The sequence below is a fragment of the Nicotiana sylvestris genome, chromosome 3 (genome assembly GCF_000393655.2).
Source record: "Nicotiana sylvestris chromosome 3, ASM39365v2, whole genome shotgun sequence".
NCBI classification, from domain to species: domain Eukaryota; kingdom Viridiplantae; phylum Streptophyta; class Magnoliopsida; order Solanales; family Solanaceae; genus Nicotiana; species Nicotiana sylvestris.
The window spans coordinates 76,068,180-76,095,746 of record NC_091059.1 but is presented as its reverse complement, the minus strand read 5'-3'; the positions used below and the strand labels follow the sequence as shown (position 1 = coordinate 76,095,746).

General features: G+C 40.5%; 1 protein-coding gene and 1 non-coding gene across 2 annotated transcripts; one reads left to right on the top strand and one right to left on the bottom strand.

Moving 5' to 3' along the window:
• Nucleotides 1–23,093: 23,093 nt before the first annotated feature.
• Nucleotides 23,094–24,574, bottom strand: LOC138887547 (uncharacterized). The gene is made up of 2 exons (XM_070169307.1): nucleotides 24,252–24,574; nucleotides 23,094–24,201 (listed from the first exon to the last, which is right to left on the bottom strand). Exons 1-2 carry the CDS (start codon nucleotides 24,572–24,574, stop codon nucleotides 23,094–23,096), a joined length of 1,431 nt encoding a protein of 476 aa, XP_070025408.1.
• Nucleotides 24,575–25,238: 664 nt separating this feature from the next.
• LOC138888832 (small nucleolar RNA R71) lies at nucleotides 25,239–25,346 on the top strand. Its single transcript, XR_011406411.1, has one exon. It is a non-coding gene; the product is annotated as a small nucleolar RNA R71 (small nucleolar RNA).
• The last annotated feature ends 2,221 nt before the right edge of the window (nucleotides 25,347–27,567 follow it).

Genomic DNA, 27,567 nt, shown 5'->3' with positions numbered 1-27,567 from the left:
CTAAATTTCTTACGCACGAAGGTGACACCTACGGTAACTAGCACACTTAGTCCCTTAAGATTAACTCTTCTCAGAGTGTTTGCTTTAGGTAAGAGACTTTTTAAATAACCTTTAAAGGTTATTCGTCTGTTGTCTACTCTATTATTGTTGGAGCACCATCTTTGAAATTCTCATAATGTCGACCATTATCAAATCCCCCGGTCCCTAATTCATGTTCGATTTTATCTTGTTCACCAGCCCATACTGATTTTTATTACTCTGGGGTCTAACCTTTCCTCCTGGTAATCACGTTGAAGTCACCATCTCATTTCTCGAAATAAGAATATGACTTTATGGCTTATACTCTTTTATTGCCTTAAGGCTTGTCACCTCTTGTATTTTCCTTCACTTGACTATAGACTCTGTCATCGTGTCATATTTTGATTTACTGTTATCACCCATATATCACATCTTACTCATGATGCTTCATTTATTTTCTTCTTATTCTCCGGATAATATTTTTTTTGTCTATCACTTTATTCTGAAAACTTCAACAAAAAGTTCTTTCCCTATAAGCTCCCCTAGCTTCATCTCACTGGCTCTTGGGAATGCCTAACATTCTTTTTTTTACTCGGGGCTAGAGTCATACTAAGGTAAATATTTGTCCCTTCTAGGATCCCACTGCCTATCTTTTGAAATTTCTGAATATTCTAGTATTCGTATCTGATTGTACTACTCTAGAGTTCACCATCTAGGTGTCTTAGAAGGAGATCTATTACCATATTTGCACCATCTTTCGGAAACGTTAGTTAATGATAACAACTTATCCACAATTTTTTGGGTTACTCTAACTCCAATTGGATCCTGATATCCCATCTTTCTCTTAAATAATATCTGTTAGCTCCCATAAAACATAACTAAGATAGGTGTGGCCAATTGTACTTACCTCTATCATTGATGAAGGTACCAAAATGCTTATATTTCTCTGCCTGATTTGAAAATATTGATAATCTTCATTATCTGGGTGCCTCGTACCCCTCTTCACCTTACTTCTTTTACTTGTTAAAACTTGTATCTAGCTTCTGAATTCCTCATAGATTTTCACCATATTCGTGAATAGATATCCGTGCCTTAAGGCTCCTTATTAAGAAGCATACACATCTTAGTACACACATGATCTGTTGAAGACCTCATATTTACTCATCATAAGCATGATGTGAAATCGAGTTCCTCTGACTCAACTCTTCCACATCCACATGCAATCTCTTACCAACTGTCTTTGTGGATGTAGGTATCGTTGTATTACGACTAAAGTCGAATTTAGGAGTTTGAATTCTTACAACTGAGCTCTACTGCACGATCTAGAGTAAGAAGAAAGAGTGACAGACCTAAATGCCCTGTAGCCTCCTGCTTATAAGTGTGGTGCACAACACACCCATAAACAAGACTCTACTAGACACGGCTTGTAGACTCCCTAGGACAGAACTGCTCTGATACCACTTCTGTCACGACCCAAACCGAAGGGCCGCGACGGGCACCCGGTGCCTTACTCAACCGAGTACCAACGTAACATATCTTTCTTATCATGTTATCATGAGTAAATGAGCTAGAAAACTCGTCCTGAGATAACAAGAATAAAACATAAGGGAATAGTCAACATATGAAGACCCAACATGATATACAAACTAATATATGTGACATACGGGCCTATAAGGCCGACATGACCATTAGTAAACTCGAAACATAGGCCGACAAGGCCATACAATTATCCATACACCTGACATCTATCTACAAGCCTCTAAGAGTACATAAAATCATAAAGATTGGGACAGGGCCCCGCCATACCAATCAATACATATCCAAAGCATACTGACCAACTAGGTAACTCCGGAGCAAGTGGAGTGCACCAACACCTTCGTTGAGCTGATAGCCTACTAGGAGGACTGTCAACCTATCAATCGGGACCTGCGGGCATGACACGCAGCATCCCCAGGCAAAAGGGATGTCAGTACGAATAAAGTACCGAGTATGTAAGGTAGGAAAGCATAAACAAGAACAGTAATGTAAAGAGAGATAGATGAGATACAACCTGTAACATCTGAGTGCCTCTGGGGGCTACTGACATGAAATGCATAATACATATATATACATGAACTTTTTTAAAAACATTCGCCTCTGTGGGCATCATCATCATCATATCGTACCCGGCCTCAAAGAGGACTCGGTAAAAATGTACTCGGCCATCATAAGGCTCGGTAGAATCGTACCCGGCCACGTGGAGCTCGGTAAACCCAACTGATCAGTGGTTGCACAATAGGTGCCATACCCGGCCGACTATAGCGTGGCTCGGTAGAGTAAAATAGATACATATATATAATGCATGCTCGACTCATGGAATCACGTTCTAACCCTTTCGGAGTGATGTAAGGTCATTGCACCTTCGATTAATATTATGGACATCCCTACCATCAATATGAACCTTAGTGGGATTTAAGGATCATACACACTTGTTTAGAATAACTTTATAAGGAAAGAACAACATGGACAACCTTAGTTTCTAGGAGTAGATCTGTTATGAATTAGTGTACCGTTTATGTTCATTTCATTTTAGATCATGTCAAAAGAAAGAAGAAAGTGCCTTAACATACCTTAAACCCGTTGAGTCCCTAATCCTTTCCAAGCAACTCTACAAACAAGTCAACTCAATCTATCATAGTATAATGAGATTCAAAATCAGTGATGAGCAAAGGCTAAGTCTATAACTTAAGCTAGTAGCTCGTTTACGTAAATTTGGGCAGCATCTCCCTTGTAACAAGGGCCTCCTCCAATACCATATACCAACAACAATTACCAGAGCAATCCATCAATACATAATTATCAATATCAAGACACCATATAACAACAACAAGTCACAACTACATTACGACGAGCGGCAAGCTCCGATTGGAATCCGTATACCCCTTATCAATCCTTATAGACTTCTTACTTCAACATAAAAGTATCATTAACATGATAATGAAGTCATTAATCAATGATTCCAGCCTTATACCATATATTTATAACAACGAAAATAATCCACAACTTCAACTATCCTCAATTAGCAACTTTATTCACTAGTTCATGTCTAGCCCATCCATTTAACTTAATCAACATCAAGATAACCTTAGGCACAAGCAAGATCACAATATACATACCTTATACAGTAACTTCAAGTCAAAATCCAAGTTATATTCAGTTTACAACAACCCTTAATAGCAATACAACACCATAGAAGTGACTTAAGCTAATCCAAGTATTATCTTGTAGTTTATCATCCTAACAACTTAACCAACATACAAGCAAGATTAAGCACAATTAGTAGGCTGTTATACTCACCTTAGACAGCAGCAAAAACTTGGAATTTCATCCAAATACAGCCCACAACAATCCTCAATGACAACACAACCTCAAAGAGGTGTTGTTCTTCACTAGAACTAAGTTTTGATGTTGAAATATGGTGTAATCACTTTCGAATCACTTCAAAACCTTGTGGTATATGTTTAGGAGGGTTAGGAGAAGTTTGGAGATGAATTTTAGTTGAAAAATGAGCAAAAATAGGCGTCCAAATCGTTTATATATTGAAGTAGGTCAACCACCGCCTAAGTGGGTCCCATTGGGAGCTGCTTGTGCAGTCTCGCAAAAACACGAATATCTCTCTACTCCGATGTCGTATTGATGAACGGTTTAATGTGTTAGAAACTAGACTCGTAGACCTTCAATTTGGTAGGTAGAACACCCCATTATTCCAAGTATATTTGGAGAAATTCTCAGATACATTTGACCTAAATTTCAGCAAATTTATGAATGTAACTTGTGATGACCTTTGCCAACTCTTGTTCCACAACTTGCTTGCCTTCAAAATGTAGAAAATGAATATCATACGACTAAAATAACTCATAGAATAACCTCCTTATCATGTTAATAACCCTAGTCTCACCCCAAAGTACATGTTATAACATTCGAAACTTGTCGACTTTCGACGAAACTTATTTTCTTCAATTGGTTTAGCTTCTAAGATTTCCAACCCTCTTGGTACTCGTTATTCATGATCTTAAATATTTGTAACCTCCAAGGTAACATGATTAACTTACTTTATTTGCTTCCAAATATAATCTCAATTCCGAGCTTACATCAATGACTTACTACGTACTCTCACGTATGAAAACTTGGGGTGTAACAGGTGACACACGTCATATGGTGAGGGATTGCTCCAGACTTGGGAGGGGTGTACCTCCACAGACTTCTCAGCCACAGCTTGCCCCGCTGAGTTCTCAGGCTATGGTTACGGCTTTAGTTGCTACCCCACTTGCTCAGCCAGCTAGAGGTGGAGGTCGGGGAGGTAGAGATCGCCCTAGAGGGGGAGGCCAGGCAAGATACTATGCCCTTCCTGCCCGTACCGAGGTTGTTGCCTCCGATTCTATCATCACAGGTATTATACTGGTTTGTTATAGAGATGCATCAGTTCTATTCGATCCAGTCTCCACTTATTCTTATGTGTCTTTTTATTTTGCTCCACATTTGGGTGTATCTCGGGATTCTTTGAGTTCCCATGTTTATGTTTCTACTCATATGGGAGATTCTCTTGTTGTGGACCGCGTTTATCAGTTGTGTTTGGTTGCTCTTAGTGGTTTTGAGACCAGAGCCTATTTATTGTTGCTCAGCATGGTAGATTTTTACATTATCTTGGGCATGGACTAGTTGTCGCCTTATTATGCTATTCTTGATTGTCACACCAAAACCATGACGCTGGTTATGCTAGGTATATCGCATGTTGAGTGGAGGGGTACTTCAGATTACACTCCCAATACAATTATTTCTTTTCTTAAAGCTCAGTATATAGTTAAGAAGGGGTGTGACGTGTATTTAGCTTATGTAAGAGATGTCAGTATTGATACCTCTTCAGTTGATTCAGTTTCAGTAGTACGGGATTTTCCCGATGTGTTTCCAGTTGACCTTCTGGGCATGCCGCCTGATAAAGATATTGATTTTGGCATTGATCTGTTGTCGGGTACTCAGCCTATTTCTATTCCTCCATATCATATGGGGCCTCCTAAGTTGAAGGAGTTGAAGGATCAGTTACAGGAATTGCTTGATAAGGGTTTTATTCGGCCCAGTGTATCTCCTTGGGGTGCTCTTGTCTTGTTTGTGAAGAAAAAGTATGACTCTATGCGTATGTGTATTGACTATCGCCAGTTGAACAAAGTTACAATTAAGAACCGTTATCCTTTGCCTCGTATTGATGATTTGTTTGACCAACTTCAGGGCGCACGGGTGTTTTCTAAGATTGATTTGTGCTCATGTTACCATCAGTTGAATATTCAGGAGCCAGATATCCCAAAGACTACTTTTAGGACTCGGCATGGTCATTACGAGTTCCTTGTTATGTATTTTGGGCCTAGAAATCGATCACTAATCCAATTTGAGTGCTCTAGCAGCCTTTATGCATTTGATGCACAGTGTGTTCCGGCCGTGTCTTGACTCGTTCGTCATTGTCTTTATTGAAGATATTCTGGTGTATTCCCGGAGTCGGGAAGATCATGAGCAGCGCTTGAGGACTGTGCTTCAGACTCTGAGAGAGAATAAGTTATATGTTAAGTTCTCGAAATGTGAGTTTTGGTTGGATTCAGTGGCATTCTTAGGCCACGTGGTATCGAGTGAAGGTATTCAGGTGGATCCGAAGAAGATAGAGGTCGTGCAGAGTTGGCCCAGATCATCCTCAGCTACCGAGATCCACAGTTTCCTTGGTTTGGCGGGCTACTACCGTCATTTTGTGAAGGGTCTCTCATCGATTGCAGCCTCTTTGACCAGGTTGACCCAGAGGGTGCTCCGTTTCAGTGGACGGAGGAGTGTGAGGCGAGCTTTCAGAAGCTCAAGACAGCTTTGACCACAGCCCCAGTTCTGATATCGCCTACAGGTTCGGGATCTTATACAGTCTATTGTGATGCCTCGAGGATTGGCCTCAGAGAGATGTTGATACAGGACGGTAAGGTGATTGCATACGCGTCCAGATAGTTGAAGATACATGAGAAGAACTACCTTGTTCACGACCCTAAGTTAGCTGCCATTGTTCACGCCCTAAAGATTTGGCACCATTATTTATATGGGGTTCCCGATGAGATTTATACTAACCATCGGAGCTTGCAGCACTTGTTCAAGCAAAAGGATCTAGCCATAGGAGGTGGTTAGAGTTGCTGAAGGGCTTTGACATCACTATTGTGTATCACCCGGGCAAGGCCAATGTGGTGGCCGATGCTTTGAGTTGTCGAGTAAAGAGTTTGGGGTGTTTGGCTTATTTACTAGCATCGAAGAGGCCTATGGCGATGGATATTTAGGCCTTAGCCAGCCAGTTTGTGAGATTGGATCTTTCAGAGCCTAGTCGGGTTTTAGCTTGCGTGGTTTCTTGGTCTTTCTTATTTGATCATATCAGGGAGCGGCAGTATGACGACCCTCATTTGCTTGACCTCAAGGACAAAGTTCAGTACGGTGATGCTAGAGATGTAACTATTGGTGATGATGGGGTATTGAGGATGCAGGGTCGGATTTGTGTGCCCAATGTTGATGGGCTTTGAGCGTTGATTCTAGAGGAGGCCCATAGCTCGCGGTATTCCATTCATCCAAGTGCCGCAAAGATGTATCAGGATTTGAGGCAGCACTATTGGTGGAGGCAGGTGAAGAAGGATATAGTTGGATTTGTAGCTTAGTGCCTCAACTGTCAGCAGGTGAAGTATAAGCATTAGAGACCGGGTGGGTTACTTCAGCAGATAGAGATCCCGGAGTGGAAGTGGGAGCGGATCACCATGGACTTTGTAGTTGGGCTCCCACAGACTTTGAGAAAGTTCGATGCTATTTGGGTGATTGTGGATCAGCTGACCAAGTCCGCTCACTTTATCCCTGTGTGTACTACTTAGTCCTGGGAGCGGTTAGCGGAGATTTATATCAGGGAGATTGTTCGTATGCATGGTATTCCAGTGTCCATCATTTCAGATAGAGGCACTCAGTTCACATCACGGTTCTGGAGGGCCGTTCAGTAAAAGTTGGGTACTCAGGTGGAGTTGAGTACAACATTTCACCCTCAGACGGACGGACAATCTGAGCGCACTATTCAGATTCTTGAGGATATGCTCCGTGCGTGTGTGATTGAGTTTGGAGGGTCATGGGATCAGTTCTTGCCATTGGTGGAGTTTGCTTACAACAACAGCTATCAATCCAGCATTATGGGTTGGTTTGAGCCGGGTGAGGCAAGATTATTGGGCACAGACTTAGTTCAGGATGCTTTGGAGAAGGTTAAGGTGATTCAGGATAGACTCCGCACAGCCCAGTCCAGACAGAAGAGTTACGCGGACTGGAAGTTTCGTGATGTTTCTTATATGGTTGGAGAGCGGGTTATGCTTCGGGTTTTGCCTATGAAAGGCGTTATGAGATTTGGGGAGAAAGGGAAGTTGAGTCCGAGGTTTATTGGCCCTTTTGAGATATTGAGGCGTGTTGGGGAGGTTGCTTATTAACTTGCCTTACCTCTCAGCTTGGTAGGAGTTCATCCGGTATTTCATGTTTCGATACTCCGGAGGTATCACGGTGATCCGTCGCACGTGTTGGATTTCATATCAGTCCAGTTGGACAAGGATCTATCTTATGTTGAGGAGCCAGTAGCAATATTGGACAGACATGTTAGAAAGTTGAGGTCAAATAACATTGCATCAGTAAAGGTTCAGTGGCGGGGCCAGCCGTTCGAGGAGGCGACCTGGGAGACCGAGCAGGATATGTGCAGACGTTACCCTCTTCTTTTCACTACTTCAAGTATGTCTTTATGCTTGTTCGAGGTCGAACGAATGTTTAAGTATAGGAGGATGTGCCGACCCGGCCGGTCTTCTTAAGAATTAACGCCCTGATCCCCTATTAACTGCTATCCCCAAGTTTATTTCTGCTATTTTGATTTGCTGGAATGTTCGGTTTTGAGTTTCGGAGAGTTTTGGGACACTTAGTCCCTAAATGAGAGCTTAAGTGTTGGAAAGTTGGCCATAGTTGGAACAATGAGAAGACGGCCTCGGAATGGAAATCTTCGGGCTTAGGGGCGTGTTCGGATTGTGTTTTGGAGGTCCGTAGTTTATTTAGGCTTAAAATGCCAAAAGTTGAATTTTTTTTAAGTTTCTGGTCCAATAGGGAGATTTTGATCTGAGGGTTAGAATGGAATTTCGGAAGTTGGAGTAGCTCCATAGTGTTGAATGTGACGTGTGTGCAACATTTCAGGTCATTCGAACGAGGTTTGATAGACTCTTTGATCGAAAGCGTATTTTGAGAATTTTGGAGTCCTTTGGCTTAAATCCATGGTTATTTCGAGGTTTCGTTGTTGTTTTAGGTATTTTAAGGATTGGAACAAGTTTGGATAGTGGTTTGTGACTTGTTGGTGCCTTCGGTTGAGGTCCCGAAGGCCTTGGGATGAATTCGGATGGTTGATGGAAAGATTTTGGAGTTAGAGTTGCAGCTTCAACTGCTGGTTCTATCATAACCGCACTTGCAGTTTGGGTTTCGCAGGTGCGGCGCCGCAGAAGCGGCTCAGTGGCCGTAGAAATGGAATTTGGTCATTTCTTCAGGAACCGCAGAAGCGGTGGTAATACCGCAGAAGCGGTACCGCATCTGCGGATTAGGAGTCGTAGATGCGGAAGTTGGCCCTTTAATGAAAAGTCACAGATGCGACCTTGGCTCCGCAGATGCGGTCCCAGGGACGCAAATGTGGAAATCGCTGGGTAGAACATATAAATTCTTGCCTTCGAAAAATTTAGCCATATTTCATTTTTTTCAAAACAGGTAAAAGCTTGGAGAGCACTTTTCAAGAGGGATTTTCAGAGGAGTTCATTAGGGTAAGGTCTTTGGTCCCTAAACTCGTTATTGGAGTGATTTTTATCAATTTAAGCTTGAAAAATTAAGGAAAATTAGTGGTAATTAGGGGGGAGGGTTAGGGCTTGTTTAATTGGAGACCTTTGAGAGATGATTTGAGGGATAAATTGAGGTCCGATTTTGGTACTTTTGATATGACTAAACTCGTGAGAGTGCGAGGCTTCTAGAAATATAAATTTTACCCGATTCCGAGACATGGGTCCGAGGGGCACTTTGGTCATTTTTCATAATTTCGCGTATTAGCTTAGAATTTAATTGTAGAATTAGTTACTTGAAGTGTTATTTACATTATGCAATTGAATTGAATAGATTTGGGCCATTTGGAGTCGAGTACTCGTGGCAAGAACGTGGTCTCGGGTTGATTTTGAGCCGGTTCGAGGTTAGTGGCTTGTCTAACCTTGTGTGGGGGACCTTTCCCTTAGGATTGGTATATTTGGTAATTGAAATTCCTTGTACGTGATGTGATGAGTCCGTACTTGTGCTAATTGTTGGAAATCCGGTTTTCATTAAGCAATCACTAGTATGTTTCCTTTCCTGTTTTTATTACTTGCACCATTAAGTCTGTTGTTAGCTTAGGAAAACATGTCTAAGTGACTTAATTTCTTTATTTGCTCAATCTGCCATACATGAATTCTGTGCAGCATGCTAGGCTAGAATCAGTTGTTGTCTTAATATGAAATTTTGCCATTTCTGTATATTTTCCTGTTGCTGCTGTGTATTTATTTTGGGACTACGGATGTGGGATTCTGGTAGCTCCCCCTTGTCTCTTTATTTTGGGACTACGGATGTGGGATTCCGGTAGTTCCCCCCTTGTCTGTTTATTTTGGGACTACGGATGTGGAATTCTAGTAGATTCCCTGCACAGTTATATGGAATTACGTGAATGCACTTGGTAGATTTCCCTAGTACTGGGTATTTACATTTGGAACTACGAAACGGGATTCCGGTAGATCCCTGTGCACTATGAGTTGGACTACGGGATAGGATCCCGGGAGATCCATTGGATATGTACATATGGGACTATAGGACGGTATCCTAGGAGATCCTCGATTGTTATTATTAGTGTTGAGCTGTATTTCCTTTCCGTGTTTACCTTGTTTCTGTATAGTTGTTGTTGTCCTGTACATCCTATGTTATTTTATTGTTGTACTTATTTATATTGTTCTGCTCTATACTGTTGATCTTTATATTTGTTTAAACTCAGTAGGGCCCTGACCTTCCTCATCACTACCCAAACGAGGTTAGGATTGGCACTTACTGAGTACCGCTATGGTGTACTCATGCCCCTTCTGCGCATGTTTTTCATGTGCAGATCCAGGTACCACTACTCAGACATACCATCCTTGAGGGAGGCGACTGCTCTAGAGACTTCGAGGTACATCTGCCGCGTCCGCAGATCGAGTAGTCCCTTTCTATTCTAGCTGTTAAACATTGCCCTTCTGTATTTTCTTTCTTGATTAGATATTCTGGAGTTAGACCGTTAGATATTCCAAAAGCTTGTGTTTCCGTGAGTTTCCGGGTTTTGGGATAATGTACTTGGTTTTGAGAATGTTGTGTTGTATATGCCGAGCGGTATTATAGCTATTGTTTCCATTCAGTTCTTTGGTTTTTGATTATTTCTTCAGCAAGTTTTGTTTATGTTCCGCATTTGTTAGGCATATCTAGTCGTAGAGACTAGGTGCCGTCACGACAGTTCACAGATGGCGAACTGGGGTCGTAACAAATTCGAGGAGCTAATGGATGGAGCAAGGGGAGATAAAAGCAAAAGAATGTTTTGTTCGAATTTTCAGTATAAAATGATAGACAAAAATGTTAGCATGAAAATAAGAAGAGAGTTAATGAAGCATTATGAGTAAAATGGGGTACATGGAGTACAACGGTAGATCAAAAAAATGATAATATTACAGATTCTATAGTCAAGTGAAGGAAAAGATGAGAGATGACGAGCCTTGAGACAACAATGGAGTATAGGCCATAAAGTCATATCCTCATTTAGAGAAATAAGTTCGTGACTCCAACGTGACTACCAGAAAGGAGAGTTAAACCTCGTGGTAATAGAAATCAGTATGGGTTGGTGAACAAGATAAACTAAACATGAATTAGGGGCTAAATGATTTGACAATAGTGAGCATCATGAGAATTTCAAATTGCGTTCCGGCAATAATAGAATGGACAACAGAAGAAGATTTATGAGGAATTCAGAGAATGGTCGTTTAGGAAGACGCTTCCCTAAAGCAAGCAATGTGAGCAAAGTTAAGATTAAGGGACTGTAGGTTCTAGTTACACTAGGTGTCTCCCTCGTAAGGAAATTTGTTATCCTTTGGTACAAAACGATTATCGCAAGGCGAGTGAGGGTCATCGATGATGTGAAAAGATGCCAAAAATGAAGAGGTAAAACATTTATACGTAGATCATCATAGCACTAAATATTAGTACTCCCCTAAAGGGGGCAATATGGAGTGATGTGGCATTAAGTCAAAATTAAGTGGTTTTAGTAATTATGGAATGGTAAAAGAAGAATGCGATAAAAAATGATAAAGGGACGAGATTGTTGATACGCTAAAATTACACTTTTAATTAAATAGTGTAAAGCAGTCGGTGTCAAATATAATAACCCAAAAAGGTTGGGGTCGAATCCCACAGGGAATAGGCGTGAAAAAGTTACTCCAGTAGTGTGATACTTGACTTGGGTCGTAATTCTATTCTGTTAATTGTAACAAGAGGATGATATGATTGTGATTTGAAGAAATAACTAATTTTGACGTTGAGAATGTAAATAATTTGATTAAGGAAACCAAGGTTGTGTCCCCTTCAATGAAATGTAATGTTATCGGTGTTAATATGATATATTTGCAATGCAAGGTTTTTTAGATATGCAAATGATTTCTAAATGACTACCCAATATTTTCTAATAGTTGGGTAGTATTTCCTCTTTATGATTTTTCCAAATATAAAAGAGTTGCAATTAAGAACAATCAATATATGCCAAATAAAACCCACTTATTCCTAAGCGATTCTATTAAACAAGGTTTAAAGCCTTGAGTCTTTGATATTTACTTCTTCCAAACTCTAACTCACTTTCCAAGTAAAGAAAGAATTTAATGGCACTTGTTAATGTTTGCAACCACCAACAATAAATGAAGAATGAGAAATAAATATATATATCAACCAACCATTATATATATATTCAATATTAAACACTCATTAACATAATGCTCATTTAGGGTCCACAACCTTAGTATTTAAAGTTAGCTACACATGCTAAAATACAAAAAGATGAGAATACTAAATGCCATAAAACTCACAAAGTGCAAGATTCTTCCCTCTAAAGCTTCCAAAAGAGAGGAATATCAAAGGGTTGGAATGTAGCTCAAAAACAAGACAAGATGCCCCCACAAAACCCCAATAAATCTATTTATAGTGGCCTAAAGTTCAGGACAAATTTCGGACAAAAATACCCTTCTAGGTCAATTATGTGACCGCATATCTTTCGCATAACAGACATGTGGTCTGCATTCTTGTCAAAGCCATCGCATCCTCGTATCCTAGTTTTCAGGTAGTCATCGCATCTTGGTTATGCAGTTCGCATTGTTAATTTGTGATCGCATAGTGTCACCGCATTTCCAGCTTCAGCAAATTTCCACAATGAGTTTGCGATCCATTATGTGGACCACAAACATGTTATGTGGTCGCATAATGGACCGCATTTCTTGCACCTGAATTTGGCCAATAGACTGTTGGGCTATGCGGTTCCTCTGGGCAATATGCGGCCCGCATGTTAGATTTGTGGTCTGCATTGTTGCATCTGCGATCGCATTTTGCCATTTCTTGTCCTTTTGCAGCTTTTTGATTTCATTTCCATGTTCTTGGGCCCTTATACCTCATACACTGCAAAACATTAAAATTACATAAGTATAAAAGATAGTTGCATTTAAAACAAGCTAAAATCTAAGCAATTAGTATTAAATGTGCCGAAATTCTCTGGCACATCAACACCCCCAACTTAAACTCTTGCTTGTCCTCAAGAAACTAAAATGAAACTATCCTATTCTAGACTCCATCTAAACGATATGAAACAATAGTGATCGTGGACGGTGTTAGTTGTCAGTACTACAAGCATGCACTTTCGTTTATTTACCCTTCCTGAACCATCGTTGTTATTTACAAAGAAAACTAATCAACTTGTGAAACTTTGACCCTCGGCCAATTTGACAAAATATTACTCTCAGCTGAGTGCACTAACATTCGACTTCAAGAACTCAACTTCTGTCCAACCTCACAATTCATGTGCCCTCACTAGAAAGAAAGTCCCAAACTCATAATATTTTCAATGACGACAAAAGGGACGGATTCACAGAGACACTCACTCTCAAAAAGAGTTTCAAGTGTTACAAAATGCCATATCATTGGCTTGCCCTTATTTTAATTCATCACTTTATTCTAAGAGCGTTCGGTTGGAGATCTTATAAGGATTTTTTAAGCTTGTAATGTAGGTTTAGGGAAGGGTCGGGTAAACATTTGGGTACAAGTGACTATACCCTCCTTGAACACTACTCATATTTTTCTTTTTTGTTGCTTTTTGCTTCTTTTCAAACCACATAGCCCTCATTAGCTCCTACTTTCCAACATTGAGCCACCTTAAATACCTCTCTAATTTTCTTCAAGGCTCGGTATTTATATATATACATACATCTCTTTTTCTTTTCTTTTCTTTTTCTTCTTTTCTCTTGCAAACTTTTTTTTGAGCTTGAATAGTTTCATATCTTGAGGTATACTTTCCTACACTCACTGTACAACCTTGGCAATTTCGGCTTGACACCACACCCTCAACTTAGGCTTTTAGCCTCATTCTCAATGTTCAAGGAGGGACGGGTTCAAAAGAGGGAATTATTTTACAAAAGGGGAAAGATTTGTAATGAGGTAGCCAAAGAAAAGGTTAAAGGCTCAAGTGGGGTAACTAGTGATAATATCTGTACAATGGGTAGCTTGAAAGGCTAACTGTTTTTCCAAAATCACAAAGACTGTCTAAGGTCATTTCTCCAACCAAATGTAAGCATCGAAAGACCAATCGGGCAAGTTCTAGATGGCAGAAGTAAATACAAGAATTATTTATACAAATACTCACACACATGGCGAACTGTTTGACTCAACATAGTTTTAGCCCTCAAGTCAACACTTGGCAACTCGAAGCTTTCATCATATTTACATGTATAACTCTAGGTAGACATAGAGTCAAAGAGCGAGCCTCAAGTTCACATAGTGGATTTATTTTCTTTCTTTTATATATATATATATATTAATGGAAGGGTATAGGCTATTTACAGGCACACATGCTTGAAACTAGACGATTACACCAAATCGTGAAAATGTTTCATTCTACTACCCTAGTTCTACTATTACACCCTTGGAAAAGAACCCGGCAAAGAAAAACCAAGGGGGATTCATTGAAAATTACTAAAGATGAACATACAACTATCTACTTGTTTTTTTATATACAAAGATAACCCATGTACAAAAACCACACAACACAAGTATATGCAGAAGTTACAGAAGTTGGCTTATATAACACAAAAACATGTACAACAGTTTAATTCATAAAAAAAGAGTTTGTACAAGGCTATCCCACCCCCAACTGAAAAGCATGCATTGTCCCTAATGCATAAGAATGTAAAACAGAGTTTAGGGGCTCCCTGAGGCGTACTAAGCGCTATAGGAGTCGGAAGCTGGCTGAATGATAGTGGGGTCACCCTCTGATGCTGAAGCTGGGACCGATGAGATCTCAGCTGGAGGAGTGAACTCCACTGATGGAGGAGGGATCTCTAACTGGCCCACCACTGGAGCTGGGGCCTGTGAGCTGCTATCCTCGCATGTTGATAGCTGAGTGGTCGATGGATTGTCTTGGGCGACCATGTCTGCTAGCGAATGTTCTATCCCCTTCTAAACAGCTGCTTGTTCCTTCTCTACAACTGTAGGGGTAGCAATCTGCTTACCCTTCTTTTGAGGACCCTCATCCTCCTCGGACTACGAATCCTCATCAGTCTCTCCCTCGTCTGCCTCCCCACCTTTGGACTCTATAGAGTGTCCGGAATCTTCCTCAGAAGAGATGTCAATATGTGCAGGGGAAGCTGGAGGCTGGGAAGCCCCGACAGTCTGAGGTGCAGGGGTGGTCATCAAAGTGGAGAAATCAAGGTCTAATCCGGCTATGGTCGTGCCCGCTCCCTGCTCTCCTTCCTTGGGCATGAAGGAGGATAGATCGAACTCTAGAGTTTGCATTTTGTGGAGCTCAGTTTTCAGTGTGGCAACATCATCACGGAGCTTTGGCAAGTCGCCAACCTCACCCCGCTCTATCTTTTCAACCCGTACCTCAAGTTGCTTCAGGCGATCCCCATAAGATGTCTGTTGCTATTGGAGGGCCGTCACTGAGGACTGGATAGGGGTCAAAGTGTCACTCCCCAAAAATTGAGGAGCGCAACCGGCGCTCAACGGAGTAAACCCAACTGAGCAAGCCTGTTAGGTTTCCTTCTACCCAAACTAATTCATTAATAAATAGGAGATGGACTCCATTAATCATACTTTGTAAGTATTTCATTAACAACTTCCATTTTATTTCCATTAACAGCTTAATTCATAATTATCAAAATATTACAAGTTTTATAAATCTTTGCCAAACATCAAGATTTCTAACTCAATTCCCCATTATTAAACACCACCTACAACCTGTCTACGGAGCCTCTAAATACAACTGAAGAGTAATGTAATATGGAAATACTGGTAGAAGGCTCCGGCTATACCTCAAAATACAAAGTACATGATAAACAGATGAAATAGGACCCCGAAACGAAGTGGGGCTCACCAAGTCAGCTGAAAGGATGATGCGGAACTAGCTACGACCAATATTGCCTGCTATAGAAACACCTACATCCATTTAAAGACGTAGTGCCCCCGGCAAAAGGGACGTTAGTGCCATTGAATAACACTAGTATGTATAAATAAACACCATCTAGCTAGAAAGAACTTTCATACAAAAATAAGGAAATCACAAGTATAACTCAAAAGCTTTAAATGATCACAACATTATCAATGTAAAAGAATCATACAATTTTCACATCATGTTTCCATAGCCTTTAGTTTGGGGCATTTCATACTGTTCAACATTGTTCACAATACCACCTCTATCTTGAGCGGAGTTCGGCTAGGTTGCCTCAATTGAGACATATACTTCAAACACCACTTCTTTTCCTTTTTTCGGAATTCAATATCAGCACATTACCACCATGTGTACGACATGGTGTCTGATCACGGCCCGATCGGCTAGGCCGCCTTACCTAGGCGTTGTCCCTTCTCATTAATCATCTCATTTGAATCTTTATTTCACATATATCATATCAACTTATTGGCACTTAGGGCCACAATTATCACATCATTTCCACTTTCAATGTTAGATTCTCAATTTTAGGATAATATGTGCACACAAGAGCAAATAGAATTGTAAAAATAGATGAGACTTCACATAGATGGCACAATATATGTAGCTTCAATCTCAATTTAAGGCTTAAGCATCTCAATACATGATTCATATTCCTTGCACCCTTTCAAGTTATCAAGAATAGCACATTGATCATATCGAGACACATGTTTCACGCACATAAGGTCGCAACCCCAAATTCATGTGAAACAACAATCAATACAACGATTCAACTTTAATCTTACCGTATTCACACAAACACCGATGGAGCTCAATTTCTAAAAGACGGGGTTTAAGCCATACATACCTTGTTTATGTTTTCCTTAAGTTACTACGACGTTTTGGAAATTCTAGCAATCCCAATCTACTTTGAGACATAACAAAATTGAACACAAATTAGAAAGGTATTCATGGTTTCAGCTCATTTGAGCATTTTATCAAATACTAGTTGAGCATCTTGATTTCAAATCTCTTTTACAAGATTTCCTTCATTCCTCAACCCAATCTTTACTTATTTATATTCAACAATCTTCCCACAAACCTAATTTGTACATGCATGTATACATAATACTATTACACCCAAGAATCATACCTCAATAACCCATCTTATACCCCAAACTCGAAATTAAAGTTTAATGTATAGAACCTTACCTCTTAGATGAAGAACATGTGATTGGGTTCTTTGATTCTTGAAGACTTGAGCAAGAGATGGGTGATTATGAAGCTAGGATCCTTCTCTCTCTTTCTCTCTCTATATGCTCTCAACTCTCTCTATAATCAGTAGAAAATGACCCCAAATGAAGCCCCAAAAACTATATATTAAAATGGGGTCGGGTTATAAAAATAGAAAAAAGAAGCCTCCAAAAACGGGTCTGCGATCGCAGAATGGACCGCAAAACAAGAATGTGGGCCTCAGAATGCATCGCAAAATAGGTGCCCAAAATTGGGCAACACTGGCCCAATCTACGATAGATCTGCGATCGTAGAGTCAAAAATGCAACATATTTGCGATCGCAGATTCGACACAGGATCGCATTTTTTCAGCCTTTGGTAATTTGGTCATAACTTTGTGTAGGAATGTCCAAATGACGAACGATTTAAAGCATTGGAAACTAGACTCGAAGACCTTTCATATGATAGGTTGTTCATCACATAAAACCTTATATATATTTAGCTCGTTCAAAGTGTCGACTTGTGCAAACTCATTTGGAATCTTAGCCTATTATGAAATTTCCAATTTGACTTAGGCTTAGGCCTTTCCCTGGGCCAAAACTTACTTACCATAAGACTTGTACACTTATTTACCAAATCCAATTGATGCCCACCATGTTAATAGTACATAAAATATTATAATTAACATACGTGGCACCATAAAATCCTAAATTACATAGCAAAATTTTCTGGGGCCTTACACAAAGCCTGCCTGATGAGTGTGGGTAGGTTCTTCAGAAGCTGGTCTACCTTAGAATTTGCATGCTAAGCTAAGAGATCGAGCCTTAAAATGGCTAGCAGTGTAGCAGAAGGCTATGCAATGGTGGCCTGAGAGGTGGGCTGCGGAGTGGAAGTGGATGCAACAATAGCCTGAGGAGAAATAGAAGTCTGGGAATATGAGGGCTCTGTATCAGTAGGAATCTAGGTCTGCACCTCTGGGGGAGCAACATCTACTGCATCATTAATGCGTGTGATATTAATATCCTTCAGAGCTTTCCCCGTCTTGTCAGTGTGTGGTATTGAAGGGACTTCCACAGCCTTACAGAGGGTTGTGATCAAGCACGAGAATGGAAGTGACGTAACTGTCTGGTTGGCCTGGATACTAACTTTCGGAAGATGAAGTCACCCACATCAATCTTTATCCTAGTCATAATGCATTCAATGAGAAGAGCTTTCTCAATGCTTATATCAGTTTCATTTCGGGACCGTATCAATCGAGAGGTGACAAAACTGAGCCAAAATCTATCTTCTCGTGTGAGATCTTCCTTGAGTATTTTATACAGAGGGTCAATCCAAGCAGGGGTCCCCTTGTCTATCACTGACGCTATCCAACTACGCTCATTATCTCTGTTGGCCCATTTGGTGTCATACTCCGTTGTGCCCGATCTCCAGTTTGGGAAGTAGAACTCATTTATGGTGTCACTGCTACAAAACACTTGTTTCCCCCGAACCAAGACAGTATCAAAGAAAACTTTGTTGCGCTTGTGATGAGGGGTCCTGGAGGCTCCATAGGATGTACAAATTTCACGGACCACTATTTCATTGTAATCATCTGGCAGCTCAGTGAAGCACTCCCAATTTCTAGCCTTGATATTCTCCAGTATGTGAGGGTACTGCTCCTGTAGCCTGTTCAGACTTAGTTGTTTTTCGGCAAGGATTTTATATTTTGTTAGCCCTTCTCTATACAGCTCCCTAGAACCTTCAACCCCAAACCTGAGTTAGAAATGATCTCCTCTTTTTCTTCTTGCCTCAACTTGTAAGTCAACTGATGGCAAGGTCTCCTCCTCATTAGATTGGGAGGGATGTGCAACAGTAGGGTCCAGTCGTGAATGTTTGGCTAGTTGTGCTTAACGACTAGTGGACGCCCTTTTCTTGGAAGAAGATGCATGTTTCTTGGGGGCCATATATGCATAGAAATGAAGTGTGAGCAACATAGTAGACATCAGAAGAAAGAAAAGAAAGAAAGAAAAAAAATTTGCGCAGAACATCAAGTATGCGACAGGTTATGCGGTCGCATAACCACTATGCGGACCGCAAATCTGTCGCAAAACTTTTGGTTGCTAAGAGGAAACAATTATGTGATGGGTTATGGATAGCATATCCATTATACGGTTCACATAACCATCACATAACTAAATGCTTGGAAAGTATATTCATACTATGTGATCGCAAAGTCCACCGCAAAGATGGATTTGCGATCGCAGAATTGCCGCAAACAACATGTTACAAAAGCCATGATACTGTTTCAGTATGCGGTGGCTTTGCGGTCCACATATCACTTATGTGATCACAAAGCATCCACATTTTGTCATCTTCCTCAAGTGACCTAGGGTTTCCTATGCGACAAAAATGCGGACCGCAAATCGTCTATGTGGTCCACAGAAGTCATCGTTCTCAACATTTTGAACTCCACCCTCAACAATGGCGAACCTAATTTCACTACCCAACACCCCAAGCATAACTACTTATACAAGAACCCCCTCACATTATGAACAGATACCCAAATACGAAGAGGAAAATAAAAGGAACAAAAACTAAAGGACACAAAAATAGGAAAAACACAACAAATTTAAACTAAACTTTACATGGATGAAATCGGGAGAGGAGAACATACCAGTGATGGAGAAATGAGCACACTTGGGAGATGAATTCAATAGGTGTTGTTTACTCTTTTCGATTCTACTAGCCGTTTTCCTTTCTCTTTTTTTTTTGTTTTGTTTTGTGTTCTTTCTGATAAAAAAAAATTCTTTTCTTTTGTTTTACAAGTGTTTGAATGTTGGTGATATGTGAGGGGTAGGGATACTTACCTTTGCAACATTTGCGGTGGACAAGTCACCGCATTGCACCTTATGCGATCGCATAAATGTTATGCGGTGGGTTCTATTTGAGTTGCTCAAGGACACAATGCGGTGCACTTGTGCGATCGCATAACTGAAATGCGGTCTGCAAAGTGCACATCTTCGCCGCATTTTTCCACCAAATTTTGCCAAATAAACTGTCCGGGTTTGCGACCACTATGCGGTCCGCATAGTTAAAATGCGACTGCATATCTATAGCAGACTTCCCATGGTGACTTTTCTTCCCTTTAACACACAATTTTACCTAGTGTTATGCCCTTTTGAATCACCTGCACTCTAACACACACTTAAATTTCTCAATTAAATCTATCTAACAAAAGTTAAAATTTAAAAGACAAAAATGATGTTACCACACATGGGTTTCCTCCCATGAAGTGCTTGATTTAACGTCGCGGCACGACGAAGTTGGCCTTTCTTTGGGTTCACTCATTGGTCGGGCACGAACCATCTTTGAGAGCCAACTGTTCCACCAAGAATTTTTCTCCATCTGTGACCAAGTAGTGCTTGACTCGCTGGCCATTTACTTTGAAGGTTCGGAGCCCATCCTCCGATTCTAATTCCACAATTGGAAAAGGGGATACATTTACCACCTTGAACGGACCGGACCATTTCGATTTGAGCTTGCCCGAAAACAATTTGAGCCTTGAGTTGAAGAGCACAACCAAGTCACCTGACTTGAACTCCCTTTTCAAGATCTTTTTGTCATGGATGAACTTCATCCTTTCTTTGTACACAGTTGCACTTTCATATGCATGGAAATGGAATTCCTCCATTTCACGAGTTGTGTTAACCTCAAATTTACAGCTTCAGCCCAGTCCAAGTTCAACCTTTTTAAAGCCCACATGGCTTTGTGCTCCAATTCTACGGGTAGATGACAAACCTTGCCGAAGACTAACCGATAAGGAGAAGTGCCAATAGGGGTTTTGTATGCCGTGCGGTATGCCCACAACGCGTCGTCTAGCTTCCTTGACCAGTCGGTCCTGTTTGCATTAACAGTGTTTGCTAGAATATTCTTTATCTCCCGGTTGGAAACTTCAACTTGGCCACTTGATTGGGGGTGATAAGGTGTGGCCATCTTATGCTTGATGCCATATTTCTCCAGTAGCCTCGTGAAAGCCTTGTTACAGAAGTGAGACCCAACATCACTAAGAATGGCTCTAGGAGTGCCAAACCGCGTGAATATGTTTTTCTTTAAGAATGTGGTCACACTCCTTGCCTTGTTGTTTAGTAAGGCAATTACTTCAACCCATTTGGACACATAGTCCACAGCCACCAAGATATATTTCATACCACAAGAGCTTACAAAGGGGCCCATAAAACCAATTCCCCACACATCAAAGATTTCTATCTCCATCACAAAGTGCATTGGTATTTCATGCCTCTTGGAGATTGATCCTTGCCTTTGGCATTGGTCGCAAGCCTTGACCATTTGATTGGCATCATGATAAATCGACGGCTAATAATAACTACATTCAAGCACCTTTGCCGCCATTCGATTGCCCCCATGGTGACCCCCGACCGGTGAGTCGTGGCATGCCTTTAGAATTGGCATAATCTCGTCTTCTAGAACACACCTTCTGATGATGTTATCAGCACAAACATGGAACAAGAATGGTTCTTCCCAATAGTATTGCCGGCAATCTCTCAAAAACTTCTTCTTCTAATAAGATTCCAATCCATCCGGAATAAGGTCACTAACCAAGTAGTTAGCAATATCGGCATACCGAGGAGAAAAAGTGTTAGATAATGCCAATATGTGTTCATCCGGGAAAACATCGTCAATTTCAAGATCTTCCTTTGGTCTCCCTGCCTTTTCAAGCCTTGATAAATGATCTGCCACTTGATTTTCCGTCCTTTTTCTATCTTTGATTTCGAAGTCAAACTCTCACAACAACAGCACCTATCGAATCAACCTAGGCTTTGCATCCTTCTTTGCCATAAGATAGCGAAGAGCAGCGTGGTCTGTGTACACTATCACCTTGGATCCCAACAAGTAAGCCCGGAATTTCTCAAATGCATAGACAATGGCAAGAAATTCTTGCTCAGTCACCGTATAATTCATTTACGCTCCATTGAGTGTCTTGCTTGCATAAGAGACCAGGTGAAGAACCTTGTTGTGGCGTTGGCCAAGCACTGCCCCAATAGCTACACCACTGGCGTCACACATGAGTTCGAATGGAAGAGACCAATCGGGTGTGACAATAATAGGTGTCGTGGTGAGCTTTTGTTTCAATTCCTCAAAGGCTTTGAGGCATTTCTCGTCAAACACAAATTTTGCATCTTTATCAAGTAGTTTACACATGGGATTTGCAATCTTGGAAAAATCCTTGATGAAACGCCTATAAAATCTGGCATACCCCAAGAAGCTTCGGACACCTTTAACTGAAGTAGGTAGAGGAATCTTGGAAATGATCTCAATCTTTGCCCGGTCAACCTCTATGCCATGTTTTGAAATTTTATTCCCCAATACAATGCCTTCATCCACCATGAAATGGAATTTCTCCCAGTTAAGCACAAGGTTGGTCTCCTCACATCTCTTGAGCACTTGTCTAAGATTGTTTAGACAATGCTCAAAAGAGTCACCTACCACCGAAAAGTCGTCCATGAAAACCTCTAGAAAATCCTCCACCGTGTCGGAGAATATGGACATCATGCATCTTTGAAAAGTAGCCGAATCATTGCACAAACCAAACGACATTCGGCTAAAGGAAAAAGTTCCATAAGGGCAAGTGAATATTGTCTTCTCTTGTTCCTCCAATGCTATGTTGATTTGGTTGTAACCAGAATATCCATCAAGAAAGCAATAGAATGACCTTCCCGCTAGTCGATCAAGCATTTGATCAATAAAAGGCATAGGGAAATGGTCTTTGCACGTGGCACTGTTGAGCTTCCAATAATCCATACACACCCTCCATCCGGTCATCGTTCTTGTTGGGATGAGATCATTTTTGTCATTTTCAATCACAGTCATGCCTCCCTTTTTCGGCACACATTGCGTCGGGCTCACCCAAGAACTATCGGCAATGGGGTAGACCACCCCCGGCATCCAACCACTTGATGATTTCTTTCTTTACCACCTCTTTCATGGACGGTTTCAACCATCGTTGATGCTCTACACTTGGTTTAGTTTCATTCTCCAATTGGATTTTTTATTCGTAAATTCCGACCGGAATCCCTTGGATGTCCGTAATTGTCCATCCAATAGCTTGCATATGCTCCTTCAAGATATCCAACAATTGTTCTACTTGCACATCATTCAACAAAGAAGATATGATTACCGGTAAAGTATAATTTGAGCCAAGAAATTTATACCTCAAGTGTTGTTGAAGTGGTTTGAGCTCTAGTTGCGGTGGCTCAATAATAGAAGGCTTTGCGAGATGAGTGTCTCTATTCTCCAAGTCGAGAGATAGCTTCACCGGAGCATAGGTGTAGAACCCAAGCCCCTCCAATGCATTGACTGATTCCATATACTCATCCATATCTTCACCATCGAAGTTCATCAAAATAGCCGCCAATGCCTCACCGAGGCATTGTTCTTCCATCTTCATTTCAACCGCATCTTCCACTTCATCAACAACATCAATCACCGAGATGCTTTCATATTCATGTGGTAGTTTCATACCCTTGCTTGCTTGGAATGTAACCTCTTCATCATTTACACGGAATTTGATCTCATTCCGTTCTAAATCCATTAGTGCTCTTCCTGTGGCAAGGAATGGTCTCCCCAAAATGATAGGGGTCTCTTTGTCAACTGCACAATCAAGGATTATGAAATCGGTGGGTAAATGAAGTTTTCCCACTTTTACAAGCACATAATCGACAATTCCCACCGGTTTCTTTATGGAGCGATCGGCCATTTGCAATCTCATACATGTGGGCCTTGGCATACCTAACCCTGCTTGCTTATAAATGGCAATAGGCATTAAGTTGATGCTAGCCCCATTATCACAAAGGGCTCTTGCAAAATCATGTGTCCCTATAATACATGGAATGGTGAAAGCTCCGAGGTCTTCTCTCTTTTGAACGGTAGATGTTGCAATGATGGAACTAACCCGGTAAGTCACATTCACCACTTTATTATTGGTGGTTCTTTTTTTGGTAATCAAGCCTTTCAAATATTTACCAAAACCCGGCATCTCTTGAAATGCTTTCACAAATGGAATATTCACCGATAATTGCTTGAGAATGTCATAGAAGTTTTTGAGTTTGCTATCATCAACCTTCCTAGAAAGTCTTTGAGGGAATGGAGGAGGAGGTCTAGGAATAGGTGGTAGAGTTTTTAGTGTCTCTTTTACCTTTTCCTTTACCTGTTCCCGATTTTTTTTTCTTGCACTTTCAACTCTTCCGGAACCTTTTCAACTTCAACAACACTTGGCTCTTCAACCTCAACTTCACATTCGGAATCTTCTACTTCAACCACTTGTTCACTTCCTCCTTGTAGTACCTTCCCACTCTGAGTAGTAATTGCAATGATATGAGAAGTTGGGCCACTCCCACTACCCTTTGGGTTCGCAATTGTGTCACTTGGAAGTGTCCCTTTTTGCTTCGGATTTTGTTCCCTAGAGAGATCTCTCATTTGCATCTCCAATTTTTGAATGTATGCGGTATGAGAGCCAACAAGCTCGGTCATATTCCTCATAGAAGTGTCGGACTTCTCTTGATTTTTTAATACCCGTTCAAGCATGCTTTCCAACTTGGAATCACTTGAGGAACCTTGATTTGAATATTGACCCTTTAGAGGAACATACGGGTTTGAACTCCGATTTGAGAAGTTGTTGTTGTGGTTATTCCAATTTCCTTGATTTGAGCCACCTTGGTCATTTCACCGTTGTTGGTTGCCTTGCCCTTGCGGGTTAGGCCTCCATTGATTTTGTTGTCCTCGAACTTGGTATTGTTGCCTTTGATATCCTCCTTGAGAGTTGTTGACATAGTTTTCCTCCTCAAAGTCTTCATTTGATATGGGTTGAACATCCTCCACAACATTTACCTTCTTTATTTGACTTTCAGTGAACATCTTTGTCAACACATTGACATTGGTGGCAATCACTGTGATTACTTGATCTCTCTCTTGATTTTCCTTGATAATGGTAGTCAAGGAAGGAGAACCATATGCAATTCCACCTGTAGTGTCCTCTGAATGCCAAGCTTGATTATGTTGTGCCATTTTGTCAAGGATTTGTGTGACCCTTGCGAATGTCTTGTCTATAAAAGATCCATCAGCTGCATTCTTGGCTATAGATTGGTTCATAGGATTTAAACCCATGTAAAATTTCTTCAACAAGATAGAATCCGAAAAACCATGATTTGGAGACCTCACTAAATATAACTTGAATCGATCTCATGCCTCATGTAAATGTTCTCCCGGTACTTGCTTGAAAAAAGAAAATTTTATCCCGGAGCTTAGATTTCTTACTTTGCGGGAGCCATTTAGCTAAAAATGCTCGAACAAGTTCAGGCCAAGAATGAATGGAGTTTGGTGGCATATTTTGAAGTCATTTCCTTGCGTCCCCAACTAGTGAGTAATTGAACACCCTCAACCTTAGGGCATCATTAGAGACATTGTTCTGCTTATGCATCGCACACACACCCAAGAAGTCTCTAAGATGTTGTGTCGGATCATCATCAGTGGAATTCCTAAAATAAAAACCTACTCTTTGAGCATTAGGATTAAACCATGTTCCACTTTAAAAGTTGCAGCACCAACAACCGGAGGCACAATAGCATTTGTATCCTCGATGTACTCATCTATGTCCGCAAAAGGATTTTCTTCCATTTCTTCCTCATATTCGACCATGTCTTCCTATCAACACCAAGAAAAACAAGTAAAGTGTGATGGAATGGAATAAGACGTAAAGTAAAGCATACACTAATTAGTAATTTCAAAACCATATTCCCCGGCAACGGCGCCAAAATTTGATACGCTCAAATTACACTTTAATTAAATAGTGTAAGCCAGTCGGTGTCAAATATAATAATCCAACAAGTTTGGGGTCGAATCCCACAGGGAATAGGCATGAAAAAGTTACTCGAGTAGTGTGCTACTTGACTTGAGTCGTAATTCTATTCCGTTAATTGTAACAAGAGGATGATATGATTGTGATTTGAAGAAATAACTAATTTTGACGTTGAGAATGTAAATAATTTGATTAAGGAAACCAAGGTTGTGTCCCCTTCAATGAAATATAATGCTATCGGTGTTAATATGATATATTTGCAATGCAAGGTTTTTTAGATATGCAAATGATTTCTAAATGACTACCCAATATTTTCTAATAGTTGGGTAGTATTTTCTCTTTATGATTTTTTCAAATATAAAAGAGTTGCAATTAAGAACAATCAATATATGCCAAATAAAACCCACTTATTCCTAAGCGATTCTATTAAACAAGGTTTAAAGCCTTGAGTCTTGATATTTACTTCTACCAAACTCTAACTCACTTTTCCAAGTAAATAAAGAATTTAATGGCACTTGTTAATGTTTGCAACCACCAACAATAAATGAAGAATGAGAAATAAATATATATCAACCAACCATTATACATATATTCAATGTTAAACACCCATTAATATAACGCCCATTTAAGGTCCACAACCTTAGTATTTAAAGTTAGCTACACATGCTAAAATACAAAAAGATGAGAATATTAAATGTCATAAAGCTTACAAAGTGCAAGATTCTTACCTCTAAAGCTTCCAAAAGAGAGGAATATTAAAGGGTTGGAATGTAGCTCAAAAACAAGACAAGATGCCCCCACAAAACCCCAATAAATCTATTTATAGTGGCCTAAAACTCGGGACCAATTTCGGACCTTAGTTTTCAGGTAGCCGTCGCATCTTGGTTATGCGGTCCGCATTGTTGATTTGCAACATAGTGTCACCGCATTTCCAGCCTCAGCAATTTCCACAACGAGTTTGCGATCCATTATGCGGCCCGAAAACCTATTATGCGGTCACATAATGGACCATATTTCTTGCACCTGAATTTGGCCAACAGACTGTTGGGCTATGCGGTTCCTTTGGGCAATATGCGGCCCTCATGTTAGATTTGCGGCCCGCATTGTTGCATCTGCGATCGCATTTTGCCATTTTCTTGTCCTTTTGTGGCTTTTTGATTTCATTTCCATGTTCTTCGGCCCTTACACCTCATACACTGCAAAACATTAAAATTACATAAGTATATAAGATAATTGCATTTAAAACAAGCTAAAATCTAAGCAATTTGTATTAAATGTGCCAAAATTCTCCGGCACATCAATTGCACTTATTCAAAGCCTACAGATATGCTACGATTCCAGAACATTATGCAAACACGACATCAAGGAAAAGGAAGTAAGGGTAAATGCCCAAGATGTTATTGATAGATAAGGAGTCAGTGCGAGACGTAAGTTAAGACAAAGAAAATAACCCAAGAAAGATTACGTGGAATATTGATATGAGAATGGGCCAACGAGTAGTCAGTAATTGATTCAAGAAGAGCCTAGTTATGGCAAAACAGGAGGTTATAGAGGAGTTAGCAGATCATGCAAGATAAACATAGTAAAACCCAATATGGTGGATTCAGTCTTGCAGATATGACATCGTGATCCTTAAGAAATATTCAAATAGGAGTTGGGGTAGTTAAAG